This window comes from Pelobates fuscus, chromosome 10 (assembly GCF_036172605.1).
Source record: "Pelobates fuscus isolate aPelFus1 chromosome 10, aPelFus1.pri, whole genome shotgun sequence".
NCBI classification, from domain to species: Eukaryota; Metazoa; Chordata; class Amphibia; order Anura; family Pelobatidae; genus Pelobates; species Pelobates fuscus.
Genome location: NC_086326.1, coordinates 28166229 through 28187948, shown reverse-complemented (window position 1 = coordinate 28187948; position 21720 = coordinate 28166229). Strand labels below are relative to the sequence as shown.

The window sequence follows — 21720 nt, the reverse complement described above, 5'->3', positions numbered from 1 at the left end:
TTGGAGTAGTCAGGTAGGCCCAAGGCAGGAGCAGAAGCAATGGCACGTTTTAGAGCATTGAAATTGTCCAGAGCTTCATTGGTCAAACAGAATGGGTCAGACTTAAGAGCATCATAGAGAGGTTGCATAAGCAGAGAGGCTTCTGGGATCCATGCTCTGCAGTAGGAAATGAGGCCTAGGAAGGCATGAAGAGACTTTGAAGTCATTGGAGGTGGAATGTCCAGTACAGCTCTTACCCGGTCCCGAGTAAGATGTCTGGTACCTTGAGATAGGCAATGTCCAAGGAAAATTACTGAAGGTTGGCAGAATTGGAGCTTGATGAGCGAAGCTTTACATCCTTGTTCTGCCAAATAGCAAAGGAGACTAATTGAGCAATTTTCAGTAGTGGGTATATCATCTCCACAGAGCAACAAATCATCCACATACTGGAGCAGAACAACTTCTGGGTGCTCGGCTTGCCATGGGTCAAGGATGGTGGCCATGGCCTTTGCAAATTGACTTGGAGAATTTTGTGCCCCTTGGGGCATGACAGTCCAGGTATACTGTTGCATCTCATGGGTGAAAGCAAACAGGTATTGGCAGGATGGGTCCAGTGGGACACTGAAAAAGGCATTGGCTAGGTCAATGACTGTGAAAAATTTTGCAGATGGTGGGACTCCAGAGAGCAGAGTATGGGGATTTGGTACAAGAGGGGTGTCCAGGACGGTAGCTTCATTGACAGCACGGAGATCCTGAACCATCCTGTACTTCTCTGGCTCACCTTTTGGAGTTTTCTTTTTCACAGGGAATAATGGGGTGTTGCATTCAGATTTACATTTTACCAGGGCACCCTTCTCCAAGAGTGCCTTGATGTGGATAGAAATGGCAGCAGCCTGTGCTGGTTTTAATGGATATTGTGGCTTTCTTGGTAACTTAGCTCCTGGAATAAGCTTTACCACCACAGGGGGAACATTTAGGTGACCTATGTCCTCTGGGCCTGAGGACCATAACTTGGCGGGCACCTGTGTTTTTAATACCTCTGGGAAATTGGACCTTAATTCTGCTGCTTTCTCACGGGGCTTTTCTAAATGCAGCATCAGAGGCAAAGAGCACAAGGCTGAGGTGTCTGATTCAGATAGAGGTGTGGACATTTCTACCTGCCCATCCGGGGTGAAGGTGATGGATGCTTGCAGGCGTGAGAGAACATCAGCACCTAACAGGTTAATTGGGCATGTGGAGGATACTACAAAGCGAGCAAGCAGGCTAGAACCAACTCGTAGTGGAGTTGTTAGAGGGCTATGTCTCGGCTGGCCATCCACTCCAACACAAGAGACATCAATATTTGACAGAAAAGATGGGTCTGGCAGGTCTTGTTCTCGCAGAACACTACGGGCTGCACCTGTGTCAACAAGAAATGTGGTAGGGTGGCCTTCAATGGGCAAAGTCACTGTGGCAAGTGGCCCCCCTTTATCCCCTGTAGACACTGCCATGACAGGGGTCACAGACACAGGCTTGCCAATTTCCTATTCATCGGGTTCCTCAACTATTGGAACCTCTTTTTCGGCCTTAGTGGCCGGGGCAGGCCTGGATGGCTTTCTTGGCTCTCTTTTGGGTTCCGGGCAATCACTTTTAAAATGCCCTTTAGCCTTGCAATTAAAGCAGAAACCATCCTCTGGTCTGGTGCCCCTGGGAACAGGGGTACTGCGTGATACCATAAGAGGAGCAGAGCTTGGCCTTCTGGGGGTCTGGGCAGATTCTAGGCCCCTAGCAACTAAAAGCAGGGTATCCAGGGGAACAACCTTATATTCAGGGCGTGCAGCAATAATTCCCTTGCGTATAGAGTCTTTAACACCTTGGACAAACGCACCGGACAGCATTTGTGAATGAATCTTGTCAGTAAGATCAAACCCCAAATCTGTAAACATTTGATACAGTCTTGCATGAAACCTTTCCACTGATTCTCCTTTATCTTGTATAACATCAGTAAGGCCAGCAGCCTGATCTGCAAGTTTGTCCTTAGCCCATTCTCTTAATTGGGTGCAAAAGGTTACCCCGGAGGGGTAATCAACATCACTGGAAAGCAGATCTGTACTGAGGTGACGGGCCATGCTTGGCCAATATGCATCCCCTGCTTTAATAGCACAAATGCTGAGTAGATCACGCCATGCGGCGGAATAAGTCTTTTGAATTTGAACTATCCCTCGGTAAAAGGGCATAGGCTGCTTTTCTGGGTCAGGGAGTGATTTCATTAGAGCACTAGCTTGAGTGGGGTTGAACGCAACATACTTAGGAGGGGCCCGTTCTCCCCGACCCTTGTGGCCGAAGGGGTCATCGATAGAACGATGAGCTGAGGCTCCCGCAGCAACCTCTGATGAGACATGGGATACCCTGTCCTCCTCTTCGTCATCGAATTCTATGATATTGGCTCTCTTACGTGGTGCAGGGCCCCGCGTGAGGTGAAAGGATCGGGGGATGGGAAAGAGCCCCAGATGCAGGGGTGGCTAGCGAGTCATAACCTGGGGACAGGTAGTCACCGGGGATTACCGGCATCAGGGCTGAACTGGGGGCCGCCATATTGGAGGCGGGAAAAGGAGTTGCATTAGGATTAAGGGAAGAAGTGGCGGCCATGTTTGATATGGGCACTTCCGGGGCAGACTGAGCCGGACTGGGCATGACCGGAACCTGGGGAGTGGCTTGGGGAAAGGGAGGGTAACCGGGGTAGGGCAGGGCCATGGGATATGGGAAGGGGTAGGGCCAGGCAGGGGAGGGCAGAAGAGTAGGGTGGGTAGGTACATTTAAGGAGGTAGGGTATTGGACTGGGGTGGAGCCGGTTATGGGAGGAGACAGGACGGGATTGGTAGGGATGGGTGCAGAAGGAGGAGTCAGAGCAAGGGAGGGAGGGGTAGTTAGTTGGGCAGATGCTGATGGGAGGGGATTAGCTACGGAGAGGGATTGCAGGGAGGAAATGGCAGATGAAATGTTAGGATTAGGCATGGAAGGTAGCGTGGGGATGGATGAGGATGATGGGACTGTTAGAGACGGGGAAGGGGTAAAGAAAGATCCATCAGAATTCAGGACCGGGCAGACAGGGGAGGTGATGGGATGGGATTCGGGAGGATTGGGAGTGGGGAACATGGTCAGCTGGCTATCACCTACTGCTGACTGAACCTTGGGGATAGACATCCCCTGGGCGCCATTTTGGGGCGCTGGCTGAGGGTAAACCCCAGCAACACAATTCTTATGGTACACAAACAATTTCACACCTTTGTGATTTATCTCTTCCTCAACCCAACCTTCTAACTGAATAGCCTTCGCTACTCTATACCATGCTTCAGCAGTCTTTAATAAATCATTATCTGTAAGCTTGCCTTTCATTTCTGCCAGTAACTTGCGCCAACTTTCTGGTTGCAATCTTCCACATGTCGGTACAGCAATTTTACATACTTTTGCAATCTTTTCAACACCTTTAACCATCTCCTCACCCTCTCTGTTTTCTACCAAATCACATGCTAACCAGCCCTTACTGGGCTTACCTAAATCCTGTCCCATAGTCCCTTTACCCCTATACCAGCGTCCTAGATATAGAGAGAGAGAGGGAAAACTGAACAGGAACGTCTACAATGCTCGACTGCCACCCGAGAACCGTGGGACTTTCTCAGGTGCGTCTTCCCAAAACGTAGACTAGTCACTGAATCCGCCTACCCGGGGAGGTAGACACGGATTGGAGCGAGGTGAGAAGTGTGTGACCAATCACTTCTCTTTTAAGAGAAATGGGAGTGGATAGTATAATAATATAGAAAGTGTAGAAAAGATGAAAGGCAAGGAAAAAAATCCTTAGAGACAGACACCGGAGTTCATGAGACTCCTATTAAACAAACAAGACAACAATACAGTTGAAATACAGTGCATGCATCACAGTTCAAATGAAATCAACAGTAATTCCTTTCCTTTACTCGTGTGCTTACTCCAAAGTCACCTCCCTCAATCCCGTAGTATCTTACTACCAACGGCCAAGGATAACAGCTAACACCGGTCCGAAATCCATATGCCTCCCTCGTCACAGCAGCCCACTAATAGTGTCTGCGCTACCCTCACCCTTGTAGTGCCCCTATAAAAACCCACTTTATAAGTCTCACTACTCCGTGGTGATGAAGACAGCAATGCCTGCCCGAATTCACACACCACAAAATAAAAATTGGAATGGCTCCAGCTCAGCGCTCAAAGCTGGAGGGTACCACCACTCTGCAAGCAGAGTAACGCGCACAGAGAAGCTAGCTAGGCTATCAAAGTGACACAAGAAGGATCCCCAGGAAACTATGAGTCTACACAATCTCCACAGATCCAACACTCCTCTTTTTCCCTACAGCCCCAGCCACGAGGCTCCTAAAAGAGTTAAACAGGAAAAGATGACCTCCAGGAACACATCCACAGGTCAACCCCCCTTTTTCCCTACAACCACAGCACCGTGGTTCCTAAAAGGGGTAAAACAGGCAACAGAAGACCCAGGCAAATCCCCTCAGGTCCACCCCCCTTTATCCCAAAAGGGGTAAAATACAAACAGATAGACAGATATACTGAAGACCCAGGCAAGTCCCCTCAGGTCCACCCCCCTTTATCCCAAAAAGGGGAAAACAAGCAAACAGACACTCAGCCCGGGCACCTAAGCTAAAATAGGCCAATACAAACACACCCAGGCAACAGATAGACTAAAATGCAGGTAAACAAGTGAGTAACGAGACACCGGGCAAGATATTACCTGTCTTTGATGTCCTCCCGGGAAGCAGTCACAGACACGTGGACGGGTCAATCAAAGGGGCCGGAACATACCGGTGGCTCTGCAGAAGTCTCTACCGTGTACCTGGAGGTGATCAATCTCCTTTCCTTCCCCCCGGATTCCTCCGTCCACCCTTGTCTTCCTTAGGACGGCTCACCGGCCGGACATAGCCCGATGCCCCACGTTGGGCGCCAAGTTGTTATGGTACTTTTTAGCAGTAAACCAAAATGTTTAAATGTCTATCTGTTCCTGTCCAAATTAATAAAATTGAATTGCGTATATACGCTGAAGTAATTAAGTCTGACACACAAGGTTCAGGTTAAAATAACTTCGAGAAAATTTATTGGCAAGTGATTAAAAAGCGGGCGCGCAGGCCCTTTTAACCCCTTAAGGACACATGACGTGTGTGACACGTCATGATTCCATTTTATTCCAGAAGTTTGGTCCTTAAGGGGTTAAGAGGCATTTTACGTCATCATTGATTATTAGAATATCAGCAAATAAACATCATTAATTGGATTAATTGTTAAGTGTCGGGATTAGTGTCCTCCTATCAATATTATTAATTGGCTCAAAAACTAAGTGGTTAGTCCCGTGCCCACCCACCAAGAGGTGGGATTGTTCTGGACACGGGTGGGGACAAGGGGGTCTTGAGCGTCATTTTACACGGTCGGTGATCTCAGGCCTCGTGGCCAGGTGCAAAGTCTCTTATGAATAGAACATTTCATTACTATTGTGTTCTCATGGCCTTCAAATTATACTATGTTGCAAGTTAAGGAAAAGTCAGTAATTCCTGTGTTAATCATGTCTTTATAGAAAATACAGTCTTTGTCTATTGTATTAGATGTGCTGGGAAATTCTGTCATGTAAGGTAGTTTTAAAATGAACAAGTTAGGTTATGAGGACAAAATGGAGGATTGAAGAAGTCAGGTTAGGAGGACAAAATGGAGGATTGTCACAGTATAAAGTTAAAATGGAGTTAGTGCAATAATTCAATACAAGTACAATAAAGATTTTTAATAATCCCACATCACCATTTAGGAGTTAAATTGCTTTGTTTATGTAGCCCTCGTCACCCCTCCCTGCATGGGACTTACACATCCTACCTAAACACTTCCTGTAAAGGGTCATCTAATGTTTACACTTCCTTTATTACAAATTCTGTTTAATATTTTTGGAAGAACTTCTAAAATAATTTGTTCAACATTTTTTAAATATCCAGAAATCTATATATATATATATAGATTTCTGGATATTTAAAAATCACATATATATATATATATATATATATATACAGGGAGTGCAGAATTATTAGGCAAGTTGTATTTTTGAGGATTAATTTTATTATTGAACAACAACCATGTTTTCAATGAACCCAAAAAACTCATTAATATCAAAGCTGAATATTTTTGGAAGTAGTTTTTAGTTTGTTTTTAGTTATAGCTATTTTAGGGGGATATCTGTGTGTGCAGGTGACTATTACTGTGCATAATTATTAGGCAACTTAACAAAAAACAAATATATACCCATTTCAATTATTTATTTTTACCAGTGAAACCAATATAACATCTCAACATTCACAAATATACATTTCTGACATTCAAAAACATAACAAAAACAAATCAGTGACCAATATAGCCACCTTTCTTTGCAAGGACACTCAAAAGCCTGCCATCCATGGATTCTGTCAGTGTTTTGATCTGTTCACCATCAACATTGCGTGCAGCAGCAACCACAGCCTCCCAGACACTGTTCAGAGAGGTGTACTGTTTTCCCTCCTTGTAAATCTCACATTTGATGATGGACCACAGGTTCTCAATGGGGTTCAGATCAGGTGAACAAGGAGGCCATGTCATTAGATTTTCTTCTTTTATACCCTTTCTTGCCAGCCACGCTGTGGAGTACTTGGACGCGTGTGATGGAGCATTGTCCTGCATGAAAATCATGTTTTTCTTGAAGGATGCAGACTTCTTCCTGTACCACTGCTTGAAGAAGGTGTCTTCCAGAAACTGGGAGTTGAGCTTGACTCCATCCTCAACCCGAAAAGGCCCCACAAGCTCATCTTTGATGATACCAGCCCAAACCAGTACTCCACCTCCACCTTGCTGGCGTCTGAGTCGGACTGGAGCTCTCTGCCCTTTACCAATCCATCCATCTGGCCCATCAAGACTCACTCTCATTTCATCAGTCCATAAAACCTTAGAAAAATCAGTCTTGAGGTATTTCTTGGCCCAGTCTTGACGTTTCAGCTTGTGTGTCTTGTTCAGTGGTGGTCGTCTTTCAGCCTTTCTTACCTTGGCCATGTCTCTGAGTATTGCACACCTTGTGCTTTCGGGCACTCCAGTGATGTTGCAGCTCTGAAATATGGCCAAACTGGTGGCAAGTGGCATCTTGGCAGCTGCACGCTTGACTTTTCTCAGTTCATGGGCAGTTATTTTGCGCCTTGGTTTCTCCACACGCTTCTTTTGACCCTGTTGACTATTTTGAATGAAACGCTTGATTGTTCGATGATCACGCTTCAGAAGCTTTGCAATTTTAAGAGTGCTGCATCCCTCTGCAAGATATCTCACTATTTTTTACTTTTCTGAGCCTGTCAAGTCCTTCTTTTGACCCACTTTGCCAAAGGAAAGGAAGTTGCCTAATAATTATGCACACCTGATATAGGGTGTTGATGTCATTAGACCACACCCCTTCTCATTACAGAGATGCACATCACCTAATATGCTTAATTGGTAGTAGGCTTTCGAGCCTATACAGCTTGGAGTAAGACAACATGCATAAAGAGGATGATGTGGTCAAAATACTCATTTGCCTAATAATTCTGCACACAGTGTATATATATATATATATATATATATATATATATATATATATATATATATCTCAATGTATTAACTAAATTAACAATTTATTAACAATTTTTTAAATATTAAATCACTTTAAAAGCTTTTTCTAAAAATATGAAATCATTTGAAAGGCTTATCCAAAAATAATATATAGAATTTTACACTTTGTCTGTAGAGTTAAAGGTGACGTCAACTTTTTTAATGTTCTTTCTCATTAAATGTAACTTTTGGAGTGCTCTGTGTATTTTTGTTTTTAAAACATTGTATTCATGATGGAACTTACGTTCTTAGTTATAAGCTTAGGACTAATGTAAAATTATATTGTAGCTGTTGCATTTCCTTATAAGACACAATATCCCCTGCAAAATTATATATGTTATCATGTTACAGAAACACTTCACTGAACCCATTCACTACCCAAATCATATGTGCATGATTATTAGGTAATGTTGTTTACACATCTTTAAAATTTGCTAATTAAATATGTTTATTGCAAATTAATGTCGTTTTCAATTGCTGCCCATACAGCAGAGCACTGACATTTTAGCTTTGTCTCTGCTGAATCCCCTCACAGCTGCACAGACTGGTGGGGAGATCTAAATTACAGTATAAATTGCTTTTGTGCATCACTTACATATTATATCGAAACTCTCAGAAACTCTGAAAAATCATGTTTCAAAAAACTCTCCCAGAGTTCCCAGCATGCAAATGAGGACAAACAGACATCATGTTTTATTTCTGCAATTATCCTTAGCCACGGACACTGTTTTAAACTTTTTAACAGGTTATTTGTCTGTTTGCATGGGAACAAAAGGTACTCAATAAAAACAACTGAATTATTTGAAAATGTTGGCACAGCTCTCAGTTTGAAGGTTCAAGTAATGCTTTAAGGTCCAAGGACATGCCATCATCACTATGTCATCTCTAAAAACCTTATACCACCATGGAATGTAATTCTTAACCAACCAAGACGCTACAGTACCTCACTTATACATCAGTATGTAGCCTCCGAGCAGGACATATTTGATGATGATATAAACAAACACTAGTCCTTGTTTGTTGGTAGGTCATGTTTAAACATTTCATATATCTCCTCTGTGAGTAATTACTTTAAAAAGAAAAAAAAAGTAAGGGCCAGGGGAGTGAACAACAAATTGCAAACATCAAGTTATCAGAGGGTTAAATATATAATTGGATATCAATCATGTTTATGGTTTCTTGATATGTTGCTACTAGAGTTCAACAATGCATTAAAAGCTGTGCATTATAATTATGTCTTCACAGATGCCGGTAAATGTCACCAACGTCCTTGAATACGCTCGACAATTAATGGCATACACCGGAGGAGCATCTGATTTTGCAGATAAGATGGATGTCGTGTTCATAGTGGATATGATGGAAAAGATGATACCATTCTTGGACCAAATCAAACATGTAGGTTAAGGGAAACGATTTAATTTTGTACGTGTTGGAATGATTTGTAACTGTTACAGCCACCGGAACCCAGTGGTGTTTAAGGGACAGAAATACATTAAAATGCCATATGGCAGGCTGTGTTTGAAGATCATGCAGAGTGATACGCACTTCTCTAGGAGAGGGTAGCTGTCTGTGTGCCCATCTCTTGCCAACTCTGGAAGGCTCCTGCACTTTATAATCAAATATGTCTCACTGTGCCAGCGTATCAATAGTCTAATACAAGAAAAAAGTGAGGGGTAGGTTAGCGCTAATAATATACAAAGGAGGCAGCAACCTTACAGAGGGTCACCCTCTAACCCTCTGGGATAAGGATGTACAGGAAAAGGGAGAGAAAGGCTGCGCCAAAAGAGACCTAAAAAATACAATAAAATAAGTCCCAATAAAAATATAAAAATGAATATAAAAATAAAAGAAGGATAAATGTCAATGTTGCACTGGTAGGATGTTCTCTCTTCTTATGATGCTTTAGATCCTCCCGTGATATGTAAAATATAAAAGGGAAAAGGACCAATGGTGCAGGTTGTGGGGTACGTGGCAGATGAAGAATAAAAATGTAATGAACTCACATTTGCATGAGCTATGACCAGCTCAGGGGGAATAGGCGTTCTGCAGTATAATCCCTGCTAGTAGGATATCACGAAATTCTGATCCACTCTGGGTCTGGTGCTGTCCAATTCTCAGGAGAGGGGAGAAAAATATATAGACAACAGATAGTGCTCTCCGAAGATAAGATGTGGTATAAATACAAAACAAAATAAATATACTCACAGTATAAAGTGCAGATGACACTGCACTTGAGATATAGCGTGGGCGGTATAATCCCCACCTTAGGATATATAAAATGCCAGGAAAAGATAATATAAAATTGGAGTGATAAAAATATATAATAAAAGTATGAATGGCACAAAGATAAAGCCAAACGTAATTTATTATTAAAAGTATATAAATGGTATATAAATGGATTTTATTATATACTTTTAAATTACGTTTGGCTTTATCTTTGTGCCATTCATACTTTTATTATATATTTTTATCATTCCAATTTTATATTATCTTTTCCTGGCATTTTATATATCCTAAGGTGGGGATTATACCGCCCACGCTATATCTCAAGTGCAGTGTCATCTGCACTTTATACTGTGAGTATATTTATTTTGTTTTGTATTTATACCACATCTTATCTTCGGAGAGCACTATCTGTTGTCTATATATTTTTCTCCCCTCTCCTGAGAATTGGACAGCACCAGACCCATAGTGGATCAGAATTTCGTGATATCCTACTAGCAGGGATTATACTGCAGAACGCCTATTCCCCCTGAGCTGGTCATAGCTCATGCAAATGTGAGTTCATTACATTTTTATTCTTCATCTGCCACGTACCCCACAACCTGCACCATTGGTCCTTTTCCCTTTTATATTTTACATATCACGGGAGGATCTAAAGCATCATAAGAAGAGAGAACATCCTACCAGTGCAACATTGACATTTATCCTTCTTTTATTTTTATATTCATTTTTATATTTTTATTGGGACTTATTTTATTGTATTTTTTAGGTCTCTTTTGGCGCAGCCTTTCTCTCCCTTTTCCTGTATCAATAGTCTAACCTTCTTTTATGAACATAAATAAATAAACTAAGTTATGTACTTCCATATTTTGTAGAGTCTGGGCATGGTTCTAACCTTCGGTGGTTTGATGACACACACTGATCTGCAATTCAGTTATTTTTTTATTTTATTTTTAAGTAACCAAGAATAACAGGTTTGTTCAAATTATCTGTATTAGTTGACTCTATAATCAGTTGTTGTTATATATAGTTATAGAAGTGACAACACAGATGACAAGAAAATCCACAAACTATGTACTTGCCTTACAAAAGCACATAGACACACAAACACACATACATCATTAAATCAAAATGATTATTGATCCTCTTTATACAGATCAATATATTACAATATATATTCTTTCCCATGTCGTACAACACTGCACCAGTGGCAGCTTGTGATGGTGGTATACACAAGTAAAAAAAAAAATATATATTATATATAATGTTTTGGCACTGCAATAGAGGAGGCACTCCCAATGTATTGACCTGCTTTTCCACCCCATCTTGGCTTTGCGGTTGTTTGTTTTGATCACTCTTCTAAACTATCCCAATGAAATGTGTCCATTTGAAGGTTCTTGCTTGATATGTTGGATTGTTGTATCTAATCACTTATCTAAACTCTTCTTCCTCTTTTTTTTTTTTTTTAATAAACAGAGCACATCTGCCTTCTGACAGTTATATGGCAGTGGTTCATGGAACTAAATATTAGTCTTACATAAAAATAGAAGAGTCTGCCAAGGCATATTATTGAGCAACTGCATGTTCTAAGCATTGTGCATGAAGTCTTTTTTTCTATTAGCCATTGAAAGTGGCAAATAATGGGTATAGCAAAGTAAGAGGAAGTTCATAAAAACTATGTTTTATCATATTCTGTACTTGACAAATGAACCCCTAATCTATATGGGAATGTTGTGCAGAATACTTTTACCATTGCTTCAGTAAGTCTGCATTTTATAGCATTTGAAACAATCACCACAAATATTTAGAGACTTTTTATTTTGGGGGACATCTAAAGTAAATTATAAAATTAACAATATTTTGTTGGAGTATGTGTTTGGTTTCATTCTTACAATCTAATGTGCAGTATCAGTATTGTTCTAAGTACTCATGTCCTTCAGTTGTATATGATTCCCCAGCAATGTATTAATTTATTTATTTAGAAGACATATTACATCACATAACTTTTACGTGTTCCACTGATTATGAAAGATTATGAAAGATAAAATAGTTGATTACTCCGTTTAACTAATAGACTCCCTAGTGGTGATATATCATTTTGCCTGTCGAAACTACAATAAACTTCATGCTGTCTGTTATACCTCGCGGCCCGCGCTGCTCCGGTCCCGCCGTCCATCCTCTCCTGCCGGGTGGTGCAGACCTCCGACCGGTGTCGCGCGTGCGCGCTCAGTTGTGCGCACACACGCCTGGGAGCACATCCGGGGGTGGGGGTGTGCGCGGAAGGTAGCCGACAGGGGTAAGAGAGACACCCGTGAATCCTCAAAGTGATAGTAGCTTATTACTACTATCTATTTATATCCTGCCTCATTCTGTCCCTACCTATCAGATTTCACCTTAGCCTATGTTAACCTCCTTCTGACATCACTTCCTTGCCCTGTCATGGTTTATTGTAGCCCGAGAGTGCGTTCTATGCACTTGTCTTTCTTTGGTTTCTGACTTCGGCTTGTTTCTGGTTATTCTTTTCTCTGGCTCCTTTGACCCATGGCTTTGTTTATAGCTTGCTCGTACCTCTCTAACCCTGACCTTGACTCTTCTGACTATTCTTATATCTCTATTTTCCTCACGTTAAGTCCGGCCACTTTAAGGTCCGGTAATACGTCTGTCTGTGCTCGCCTCGTTTGTTCTCTAGTTTGCGTGTTGGGGAGTTCAACCTTGACACTGTCTAAGTGGGACTGGGATTTCTATGGGTAGCACCTTCCCAGGTTCCTAAACCAATGCATGGAATTATGTGGCACCATACATTCATTGAGGCTCACCAGTACTTTAAAAGTAAGCTAGGATGAAGCAGGTTATCCAAGAGGTCTAAGCCTTATCCTGTTTGTGGCGTACTTCGAAAGAAAATAATATTATTTTTAAAAAATACACTTCTCTGAATGTATCATTACAGGTGAGTATCTATTTTGCTAACTAAAATAAAAAAAAACATGCTTTTTTAAGGATAATGTCATATCTCTGGAAATTACATCACTGAATACCGTTTTATGAATCGCTTGTGTTAACCATAATTTATATTCCAATAATTTTCAACCTTGAGTGTCTTTTTCTCTGTTTTTGCATCTTTTTTCTGAGCATTTTTTGCCTTACCTAGGTACAGACTTTGTTCAGAGTGCAGAGGTCTTTCTGTTTTATCAGAATAATTGCTATTATAACATTACAAAGGAAAGGTGTATTAATGACTTGCAGCAAAGAAAGGTTTATTTTACATAATGAAACTGTTTATTCAAAGTGTTGAATGTTAACAAGTCTTGACACGACAGTAAATGATTATTTTTTTTTATGTAAAAATGAAATATGCACACGTCAATAATGCATTATTGATTTCTAAGAGGCCATTCAAGTCATTTCCAACAGTAAATACAAATTAAATCAACATACATGTGTGCAAACAAGAGAATGTGTCACAATTCCGTAGGGGAAAAAAAACAGATTGCTATGATGACCGATTTATATTCAAGAATAATTTATCAAAAAATGTCAGGTGCATAGGTCTCTTTGACTTGGATTCTAGTAAACTTATGGAGAATGAGCAACTACATCATATGTCGCATTGTCAACTATATTTTTTACACTAAGCTGTGAAGTGTAATACATTGAAACCAAATGTCAAAATGCAGGCCTAGAATAAATTGCTAATATGGAAATCTCATTGTGATGGATAATCCTGCATAGATATGTGATTTACTTCCCTACGGTTCTGTTATCAGATTACCACAATTCATTATGAATCAAATATTGCACAACATGCAGGCTCTGGCAGATAATAAAGTCACTTTTGTTTCACTTTTCCAATTTTCTATTTTGAGGTTCATTCGTTAAAATATCAATTGTAGTAAATTGAAAAACGAATTTCGATATTTCGGCTAAATTAAGATGTGATCAAAGTGTTACAAATCGGCTTTTTTTTTTACATACATTTTGCAATTTAACTTTCATTTCATTATACTTTGGCTTTTATTAAATAAACCCCTGCAATGTTAATTATACACCATGTTGTTTATCCACTAAAACGTCCAGGATTATTAACTAAAATGAGCATTGTCAGGAATTCAAAATTAAGTCAAAGTGAATTTCATAATTCAGGCCCAAACTAACAAATTGGAAAAAATCTCTATGTCAATTTTGGTTTCAGTTTGATTACTGTAGCCTTAAAGTGTTAACTAACCATCATAGATCTGTACACATCCGGATGGTTACTAGCGAATAACTGTTTTAGAAAATGCGAATGGGAAAAAATTAAATAGCTTTGTTTCGATTCATTCATTTTCTGATTTAGTTTTGTCTGAAATTTGGAAAATATTGACTTAGACTAACCAAAATTTGTCAGAAAATGTTAATTTCCAAAATTCGGAATCTACTCAACAGTGGGAAGACCAAAATTAAGAAAAACACTTTTTCTGATTTTCTCTTTTTCAGTTGTTTTGTAGATGCCTAACTTGATATACAGATACAAATATATCTGAAAAAAATTGATTCAATTAGTTATGGATCCATTCATTTTCATTTTGTTGCTGTGTTGTGGCACGTTGGACATTTTGACATTCCTGAATTGCAGGATCAGCCAAATTTCTGCCCAAATAATTTTGTTCCAACAATTAGCCCTACAGATGACATTGATCTTTCTTGCCATCCCATCTATGACTCTCCTTCTATGCCACCCCATCTATGTCTTTCTATGTCACCCCTTGTATCCTAACCTGTGCCCCAACTTGTGTCTCGCCCCCGTCACGTCGTTTATCTGAAATGTAGTCTCTTGCTGCAGGTTGGGAGCTGCTGACTGCACTGTCTCACTGTAGCTCCCATGCGTATTCTACCAGTGGAGACGGTGGGGACAAGCTATAACTTCCTATCCCGCCTCCCTCCACCCACAGCACAAGCACTAATGAGTCTTCCTAGCATGGCCTTTGAACACTACACATCCCAGTGGCTGGTGCCATAATTGCAGAACATTCTCCTGTTATAGAAAAATACTGCCATTTGCTTTATCAGTATTTTTGCAATACCAGCATTGGCCACAAATCCTTAAATACTGGCTGTGCAGGTAAAGTTCCAGCCAGGTGGCAACCCTTGTTGAAACATACCAAGATATTCAAATGGCAGACTCTAAATGTAAAAGAAAAAAAAACACATTAATGAATAAATACAACACTATTTTTTTCTGCTGCCTACTGCTTTCATGTGAGAAACACCCAAATCCCTGTCGCTGTCATCTTCAGCTTGCGCGGGTTGTCTTTTTCCAAATGGCTATGTATAAGCAAAACAAGTTGAACTGCAAACAATTCTAGAGATTCATTTGCTATTTTGTTTTGCATCACATTTTACAATCCAGTGTTGAGATTAACGCGTATGAACTGTATGCACTTGCTTTGACATTCGCAGTTTTTCATAAACGCACACACATATACTCGTTACAGGTAATTATTAACATACAGGGCAGTTACAATTAACAGCTTTTTTTTGCGCCTACCAACAATGGCAACTGCCAGAGGAACAAGAGGAACATATATTGCAAAATAATTAATTGTAGAGTTAACTGTAATTGTAATTGTAGAATTGATTATTTTAAATATATTAGTACAAAGATTTTTTCAAAGATTTTGTTTCTAGCTGGAATACCTGTCAGTTATCAGGATTCTTTGACCACTCTGTCTGATGACACTAGTCATGTCTTTGTGTTTTATAAGGGCCTCTCGCTCCATATTGCCTTTATTGCTAATCTAAGCTGAGCTTATCTTTTCTCTCTCTGATTTAAAGTAGCTCAATTGTGTAGCACTGTACTTGTGGGTACTTAGTAAAGCTGATCTTCAGTCCCGGCATAGATGCATCAATGCACTTGCAACAGCGACTCTACCCTGTACCCTTTCCGTTAACCACTTGCAGAGCTAAAATCCTATTGTTAACTAATTCTGTCTACCTGGCATTTTGCTTTTACTATCTGATTTAAATTGGTAACTCTTATCCATGTGTGAAGTAGAATACAGTGCCGGAGACAAACTGTCTGTGAGCATTTTCTTTAGTATAAAGCAAGATAGATGGGACCTTCTTATCACTTGTAATATCGGGCATGGCAAATAAGATAGAATTCACTATTCTCAGTTACTAGATCCAAAAGTGACCCGCTACTGTAACTCTCCTCCTATAAGTTAACTCCATATTTACTTAGGACATGACATTAGCAAAGGCTAAGGAAGTAAGAAAAAATAAAATGGAAGTAACTTTTTAGATATATTTTTGTGGTTAACTAGGCTTGCACAACTGACAGATAAAACTGCAATTATTTTGTAGATGATTTAAAAATGAATCACAAGGAGAATAGGAAATGAATACCTTATTAGCTTTACTGTGATATGTGGTGATCAATGGGTGTGTTCTGCACATCTGAATGTTCAAGTATAGAAACATAGAAACATAGAATGTGACGGCAGATAAGAACCATTCGGCCCATCTAGTCTGCCCAATTTTCTAAATACTTCCATTAGTCCCTGGCCTTATCTTATAGTTAGGATAGCCTTATGCCTATCCCACGCATGTGTAAACTCCCTCACTGTATTAACCTCTACCACTGCAGCTGGAAGGTTATTCCATGCATCCACTCCCCTCTCAGTAAAGTAATACTTCCTGATATTATTTTTAAACCTTTGCCCCTCTAATTTAAGACTAAGTCCTCTTGTTGTGGTATTTTTTCTTCTTTTAAATATAGTCTCCTCCTTCACTTTGTTGATTCCCTTTATGTATTTAAATGTTTCTATCATATCCCCCCTGTCTCGTCTTTCCTCCAAGCTATATATCCTTTAACCTTTCCTGGTAAGTTTTATCCTGCAATCCATGAACCAGTTTAGTAGCCCTTCTCTGAACTCTCTCTAAAGTATCAATATCCTTCTGGAGATACAGTCTCCAGTACTGCATACAATACTCCATGTGAGGTCTCACTAGTGTTCTGTACAATGGAATGAGCACTTCCCTCTTTCTACTGCTAATACCTCTCCCAATACAACCAAGCATTCTGCTAGCATTTCCTGTTGCTCTATTACATTGTCTGCCTACCTTTAAGTCATCAGAAATAATCACCCCTAAATCCCTTTCCTCAGATGTTGAGGTTAGGACTCTATCATATATTCTGTACTCTGCCCTTGGGTTTTTACGTCCAAGATGCATTATCTTGCACTTATCCACATTAAATGTCAGTTGCCACAACTCTGACCATTTCACTAATACAAATATTAAAGAGAATGGATCCAAGTACAGATCACTGAGGTACCCCACTGGTAACAAGCCCATGCTTTGAATATACTCCATTGACTACAACCCTCTGTTGCCTTTCACTCAGCCACTGCCTTACCCATTAAACAATATTGGAATCCAAGTAGGAATAGCAAGGAACATTGCAGCATTTACCCCAAAATTGAAACATAAACCTAGAACCACTACGATAAACCCTGCGTGCACATCAATATCCCCACACTGTGATGTTTAATTAACAGCAATTAACTTGGTGTACTAACGAACATTGTTACGCATTATAGAAGCATTGCTGTTATTTATCTCTGACTATTCCATGAACCACGAGGCTTACAATGAAAAGGTGCTTATGGAATCCTCCTAATTAAGGTGCAGATGCTTACAGATGACTCTCCCACTTCTAAACTCCAATAAATACATCCTTAGGACTCTGAGTACTGATATAAAGTATTTATTCTGACATCAAAAGCCAATAGTGTGCCAACAAGTTGACATCTTGTGGCCTATTTCTCAAGCCAAACAAGGTACTCAGAACAGAAATAAGAGGCTAGAAGATCCCAGTTCAATGGGGTTTAAAATCTAGAGCTCTGGGTGTTTCAGTTATAAATAAATGTTAATTATGAGAGCTTTTTCTAATGCTCTGTATATTCACTTTACTCTGAAATGTAGCAAATGTAATCCCAGTGGTAACATTTAGGTACTTAGGCACAACAATTAGGCTGATCTGGAAAACATAATGCCTATTTTTTCCTGATTTTTTTCCATTTCTTTTCCAAATTGCTGTAAATAGAAGATTCATTAATGAACCTTAGATGGTTACAAATATGAAAAATTGACAATAAAATAACCTGTTTTATGCCAATTTAACAAAACTCCACAACTCAGTTATCATTCAGTTTGTTCCCATTTGATGAATATCCCTATCAAAGCTTGTTTTTTCGAAGGATTCTTTTTTTTTTTTTTTTTGGTCACTAATTAAGCTAAAACCACTCGGCTTCTATTGTTTTACTAGAAGTGATCTAGTATGTGCTCTTACATCAAAATGCTAAACTTTGACATCTTATTTTCAGTCACATTTTCCATAAAATTAATTAATGAAATAATGAGGCATGACTATTATTATTATGCTATTATTATGCTATTATTTATATAGCGCCAACAAATTCCGCAGGGCTTTACAATGGGTGTACGAACAGACATGTAGTTGTAACCGGACAAGTTGGACACACAGGAACAGAGGAGGTTGATGGCCCTGCTCAATGAGCTTACATGCTAAAGGGAGTGGGGTAAAATGACACAATAAGGTAAGAATAGTATTAGACTAGTGACAGTTGCAGAAGAGGAATCAGTCGGGAGCTATTAACAGTTGATTTGATACGCTTTTATGAAGAAGTGGTTTTTTTAATGATTTTTTGAAGAAGTGGAGACTGGGTGAGCATCTAACGGAGGACGGAAGCGAGTTCCACAGAAACAGTGCAGCACTGGAGAAGTCTTGAAGGCGAGCATCAGAGGTGGGAGTATGGACAATAGATAGACGTAAGTTTTCAGCAGAGCATAAGGGCCTAGACGGGACATACTTGTGTATTAGGGAGTATAGATAGGTGGGAGCAGCATTATGTAGAGATTTGAAAGCAAGAACCAGAATTTTAAGTTAAACTCTATATCTTACAGGAAGCCAATGTATAAAATTATAAACTATATGCATTTAACATAGCGTCTCCGTTTCTCAAACATTGATGCTTTCTGAATGTAAATATTGAAGAGTTTGAGTGAATTGCAGGATAACTTGTGGCTATTGAAAGTAGTGCAAACTATTCGGCAAAAATAAAGTCTAATGTATTTGCAGAAAATAAGTAGACTACGTGAAGAACAGATGGTATGGAGCAGTAGAATAACATAATTATGATATAAAGAGAAAAGCCGCTTCCACCACATGTCACTGACATAATTCAGAAAGAAATGCTGATTTCAAAGCAGAGTTGAGTTCAATTAAATCAATGGTAGGTTTGACGATTTATTTGCATTTTATGTTTTTTTAGCACCAATTTGCTAAATGAGACCTTTTCTAGAGGAGCAATTACACTCGTGTGTATTAATAACAAAGTTAATTCTAGATTCCCAGGTACGTGGTTTTTATTAGGGCAGTCCGATGTTAGAAATATACAATACTATTAAAAAAGCAAATAAACACCTGCTGGCTACTAAATCTTCTACCTATCAAATCCAATGGAAGAAAAAAATCCGTTTAGTGCTATAAAGTTTAGCGAGAGGAATCAGGGTTATTCACGAAGACCTATCAGTCCTGTTTACCACGGATGCATCTGGACTGCAAACTCCAGACCATGTTTACAGTGCTTAACTATGTCCAAATGTTGCAATTCTCGCACTGAATGAGCCAGAATTGTGCCCTGATTTTTGCTTGTGATATTTATTTATTTATAAAATATTTTACCAGGTAGGATACATTGAGATTTCTCTACTTTTCAAGTATGTGCTGGGTAAATATGCTGCCAGAAGGCAGCAAACTGGGCCCAGATCCTTAAGATCCCGGTCCCAGAAAATGTCTAAACCAGGGTTAGGCAGCCTTCAGCAGTCCAGATGTTTTGGCCTACATTTACCATAATGCTCTAACAGTAATAATGCTAGCAAAGCTTCAGGGAAGATACAGTCCATAACATCTGGATGGCCAAAGGTTGTCTACCGCTGGTCTAAATTATTTGCCTATTGGGATAGTCCAGTAAATTAACAAAAGCGGATCTGACACTGTCCCTCTCCCCATGCCTCCCCCATAAACATTTAGTAGGGCCATTTTAATGATGAGGGTTGAAAGGAATGAAATGCGGGCTCTGAATTATTACATGGGGGGCCATGTGGGCGCAGCCAGTGTCTACAGCAAATTATATCGGGCAGAGAGAATGTATTCGTGGACACCAATATCTCTGGAATTTCTATGAGACATATTACTAGTATACACACTGGATACAATGTACACAGCCGTTATCATGCCAAGGTTTATCAGTCATTATTATATACATTCATCCTCTTACATGTTGTATTCAATGAATATTGTACAGGTGAACTATTTTGCGGAGATACAAAGAGATATACTCAGATGCTACAGATGTGTCCAGCTTACCAATAATATATATATATATATACAATTATCATCAAGTTTTCATTAGTTTTTGTACAGATGATAAATTGCATACTGATTGTTTTATATTCTTACAGCTTGGAGACACAATGGTTGAAATTGCAAGTAATACTATGCTAATAGATGATCACGTTCTTTGGATGGCCCAGAAAGAATCGAAGGCTTGCACGCGGATTGTGCAATGTCTACAACACATATCAAGCTTCTCCCTGAACAAACATTCAAAGGTAACATTCAGCATATTCATTGATATGTATATATTTATCTCAATAGCATATAAACATAGAAACATAGAAACATAGAATGTGACAGCAGATAAGAACCATTCGGCCCAATATTTCAAAATACTTTCAATTAGTCCCTGGCCTTATCTTAAGTGTAGGATATCCTTATGCCGATCCCACACATGCTTAAACTCCCTGTGTTAACCTCTACCACTTCAGCTGGAAGGCTATTCCATGCACCCACTACCCTCTCAGTAAAGTATTACTTCCTGATATTATTTTTAAAACTTTGCCCCTCTAATTTAAGACTATGTCCTCTTGTTGTGGTAGTTTTCCTTCTTTTAAATATAGTCTCCTTTACTGTGTTGATTCCCTTTATGTATTTAAATGTTTCTATCATATCCCCCCTGTCTCGTCTTTCCTCCAAGCTATACATGTTAAGTTCCTTTAACCTTTCCTGGTAAGTTTTATCCTGCAATCCATGAACCAGTTTAGTAGCCCTTCTTGGAACTCTCTCTAAAGTATCAATATCCTTCTAAAGATATGGTCTCCAGTACTGCGTACAGTACTCCAAGTGAGGTCTCACCAGTGTTCTGTACAATGGCATGAGCACTTCCCTCTTTCTACTGCTAATACCTCTCCCTATACAACCAAGCATTCTGCTAGCATTTCCAGCTGCCCTATTACATTGTCTTCCTACCTTTGAGTCATCTGAAATAATTACTCCTAAACCCCTTTCCTCAGATGTTGAGGTTAGTAGGGTATCAAATATTCTGTAATCTGCCCGTTGGGTTTTTACGTCCAAAGTGCATTATCTTGCACTTATCCACATTAAATGTCAGTTGCCACAACTCTGACCATTTTTCATTTTTTTCTAAATCATTTGCTATTTGGCTTATCCCTTCTGGAACATCAACCCTTTTGTAAATTTTAGTATCATCAGCAAAAAGACATACCTTACCATCGAGACCTTCTGCAATATCACTAATAAAAATATTAAAGAGAATGGGTCCAAGTACAGATCCCTGAGGTACCCCACTGGTAACTAGACCTTGCTTCGAATATACTCTGTTGACTACAACCCTCTGTTGTCCGTCACTCAGCCACTGCCTAACTCATTCAACGATATTGGAATCCAAACTGAAAGATTCCAGTTTATTGATAAGCCTTCTATGTGAAACAGTG

The 21720-nt window shown here is 39.6% G+C and overlaps 1 protein-coding gene across 3 annotated transcripts in view; it reads left to right on the top strand.

Moving 5' to 3' along the window:
* The window catches only part of ADGRA1 (adhesion G protein-coupled receptor A1), a 583487-nt gene that overhangs the window by 182508 nt on the left and 379259 nt on the right, over positions 1-21720 (top strand). For all 3 annotated transcript variants that reach the window (XM_063435182.1, XM_063435184.1, XM_063435183.1), the window contains 2 exons: positions 8884-9033; positions 20389-20538. In XM_063435182.1, coding sequence (XP_063291252.1) covers positions 8884-9033; positions 20389-20538 — 300 coding nt within the window. The remainder of the gene's footprint in view (positions 1-8883; positions 9034-20388; positions 20539-21720) is intronic.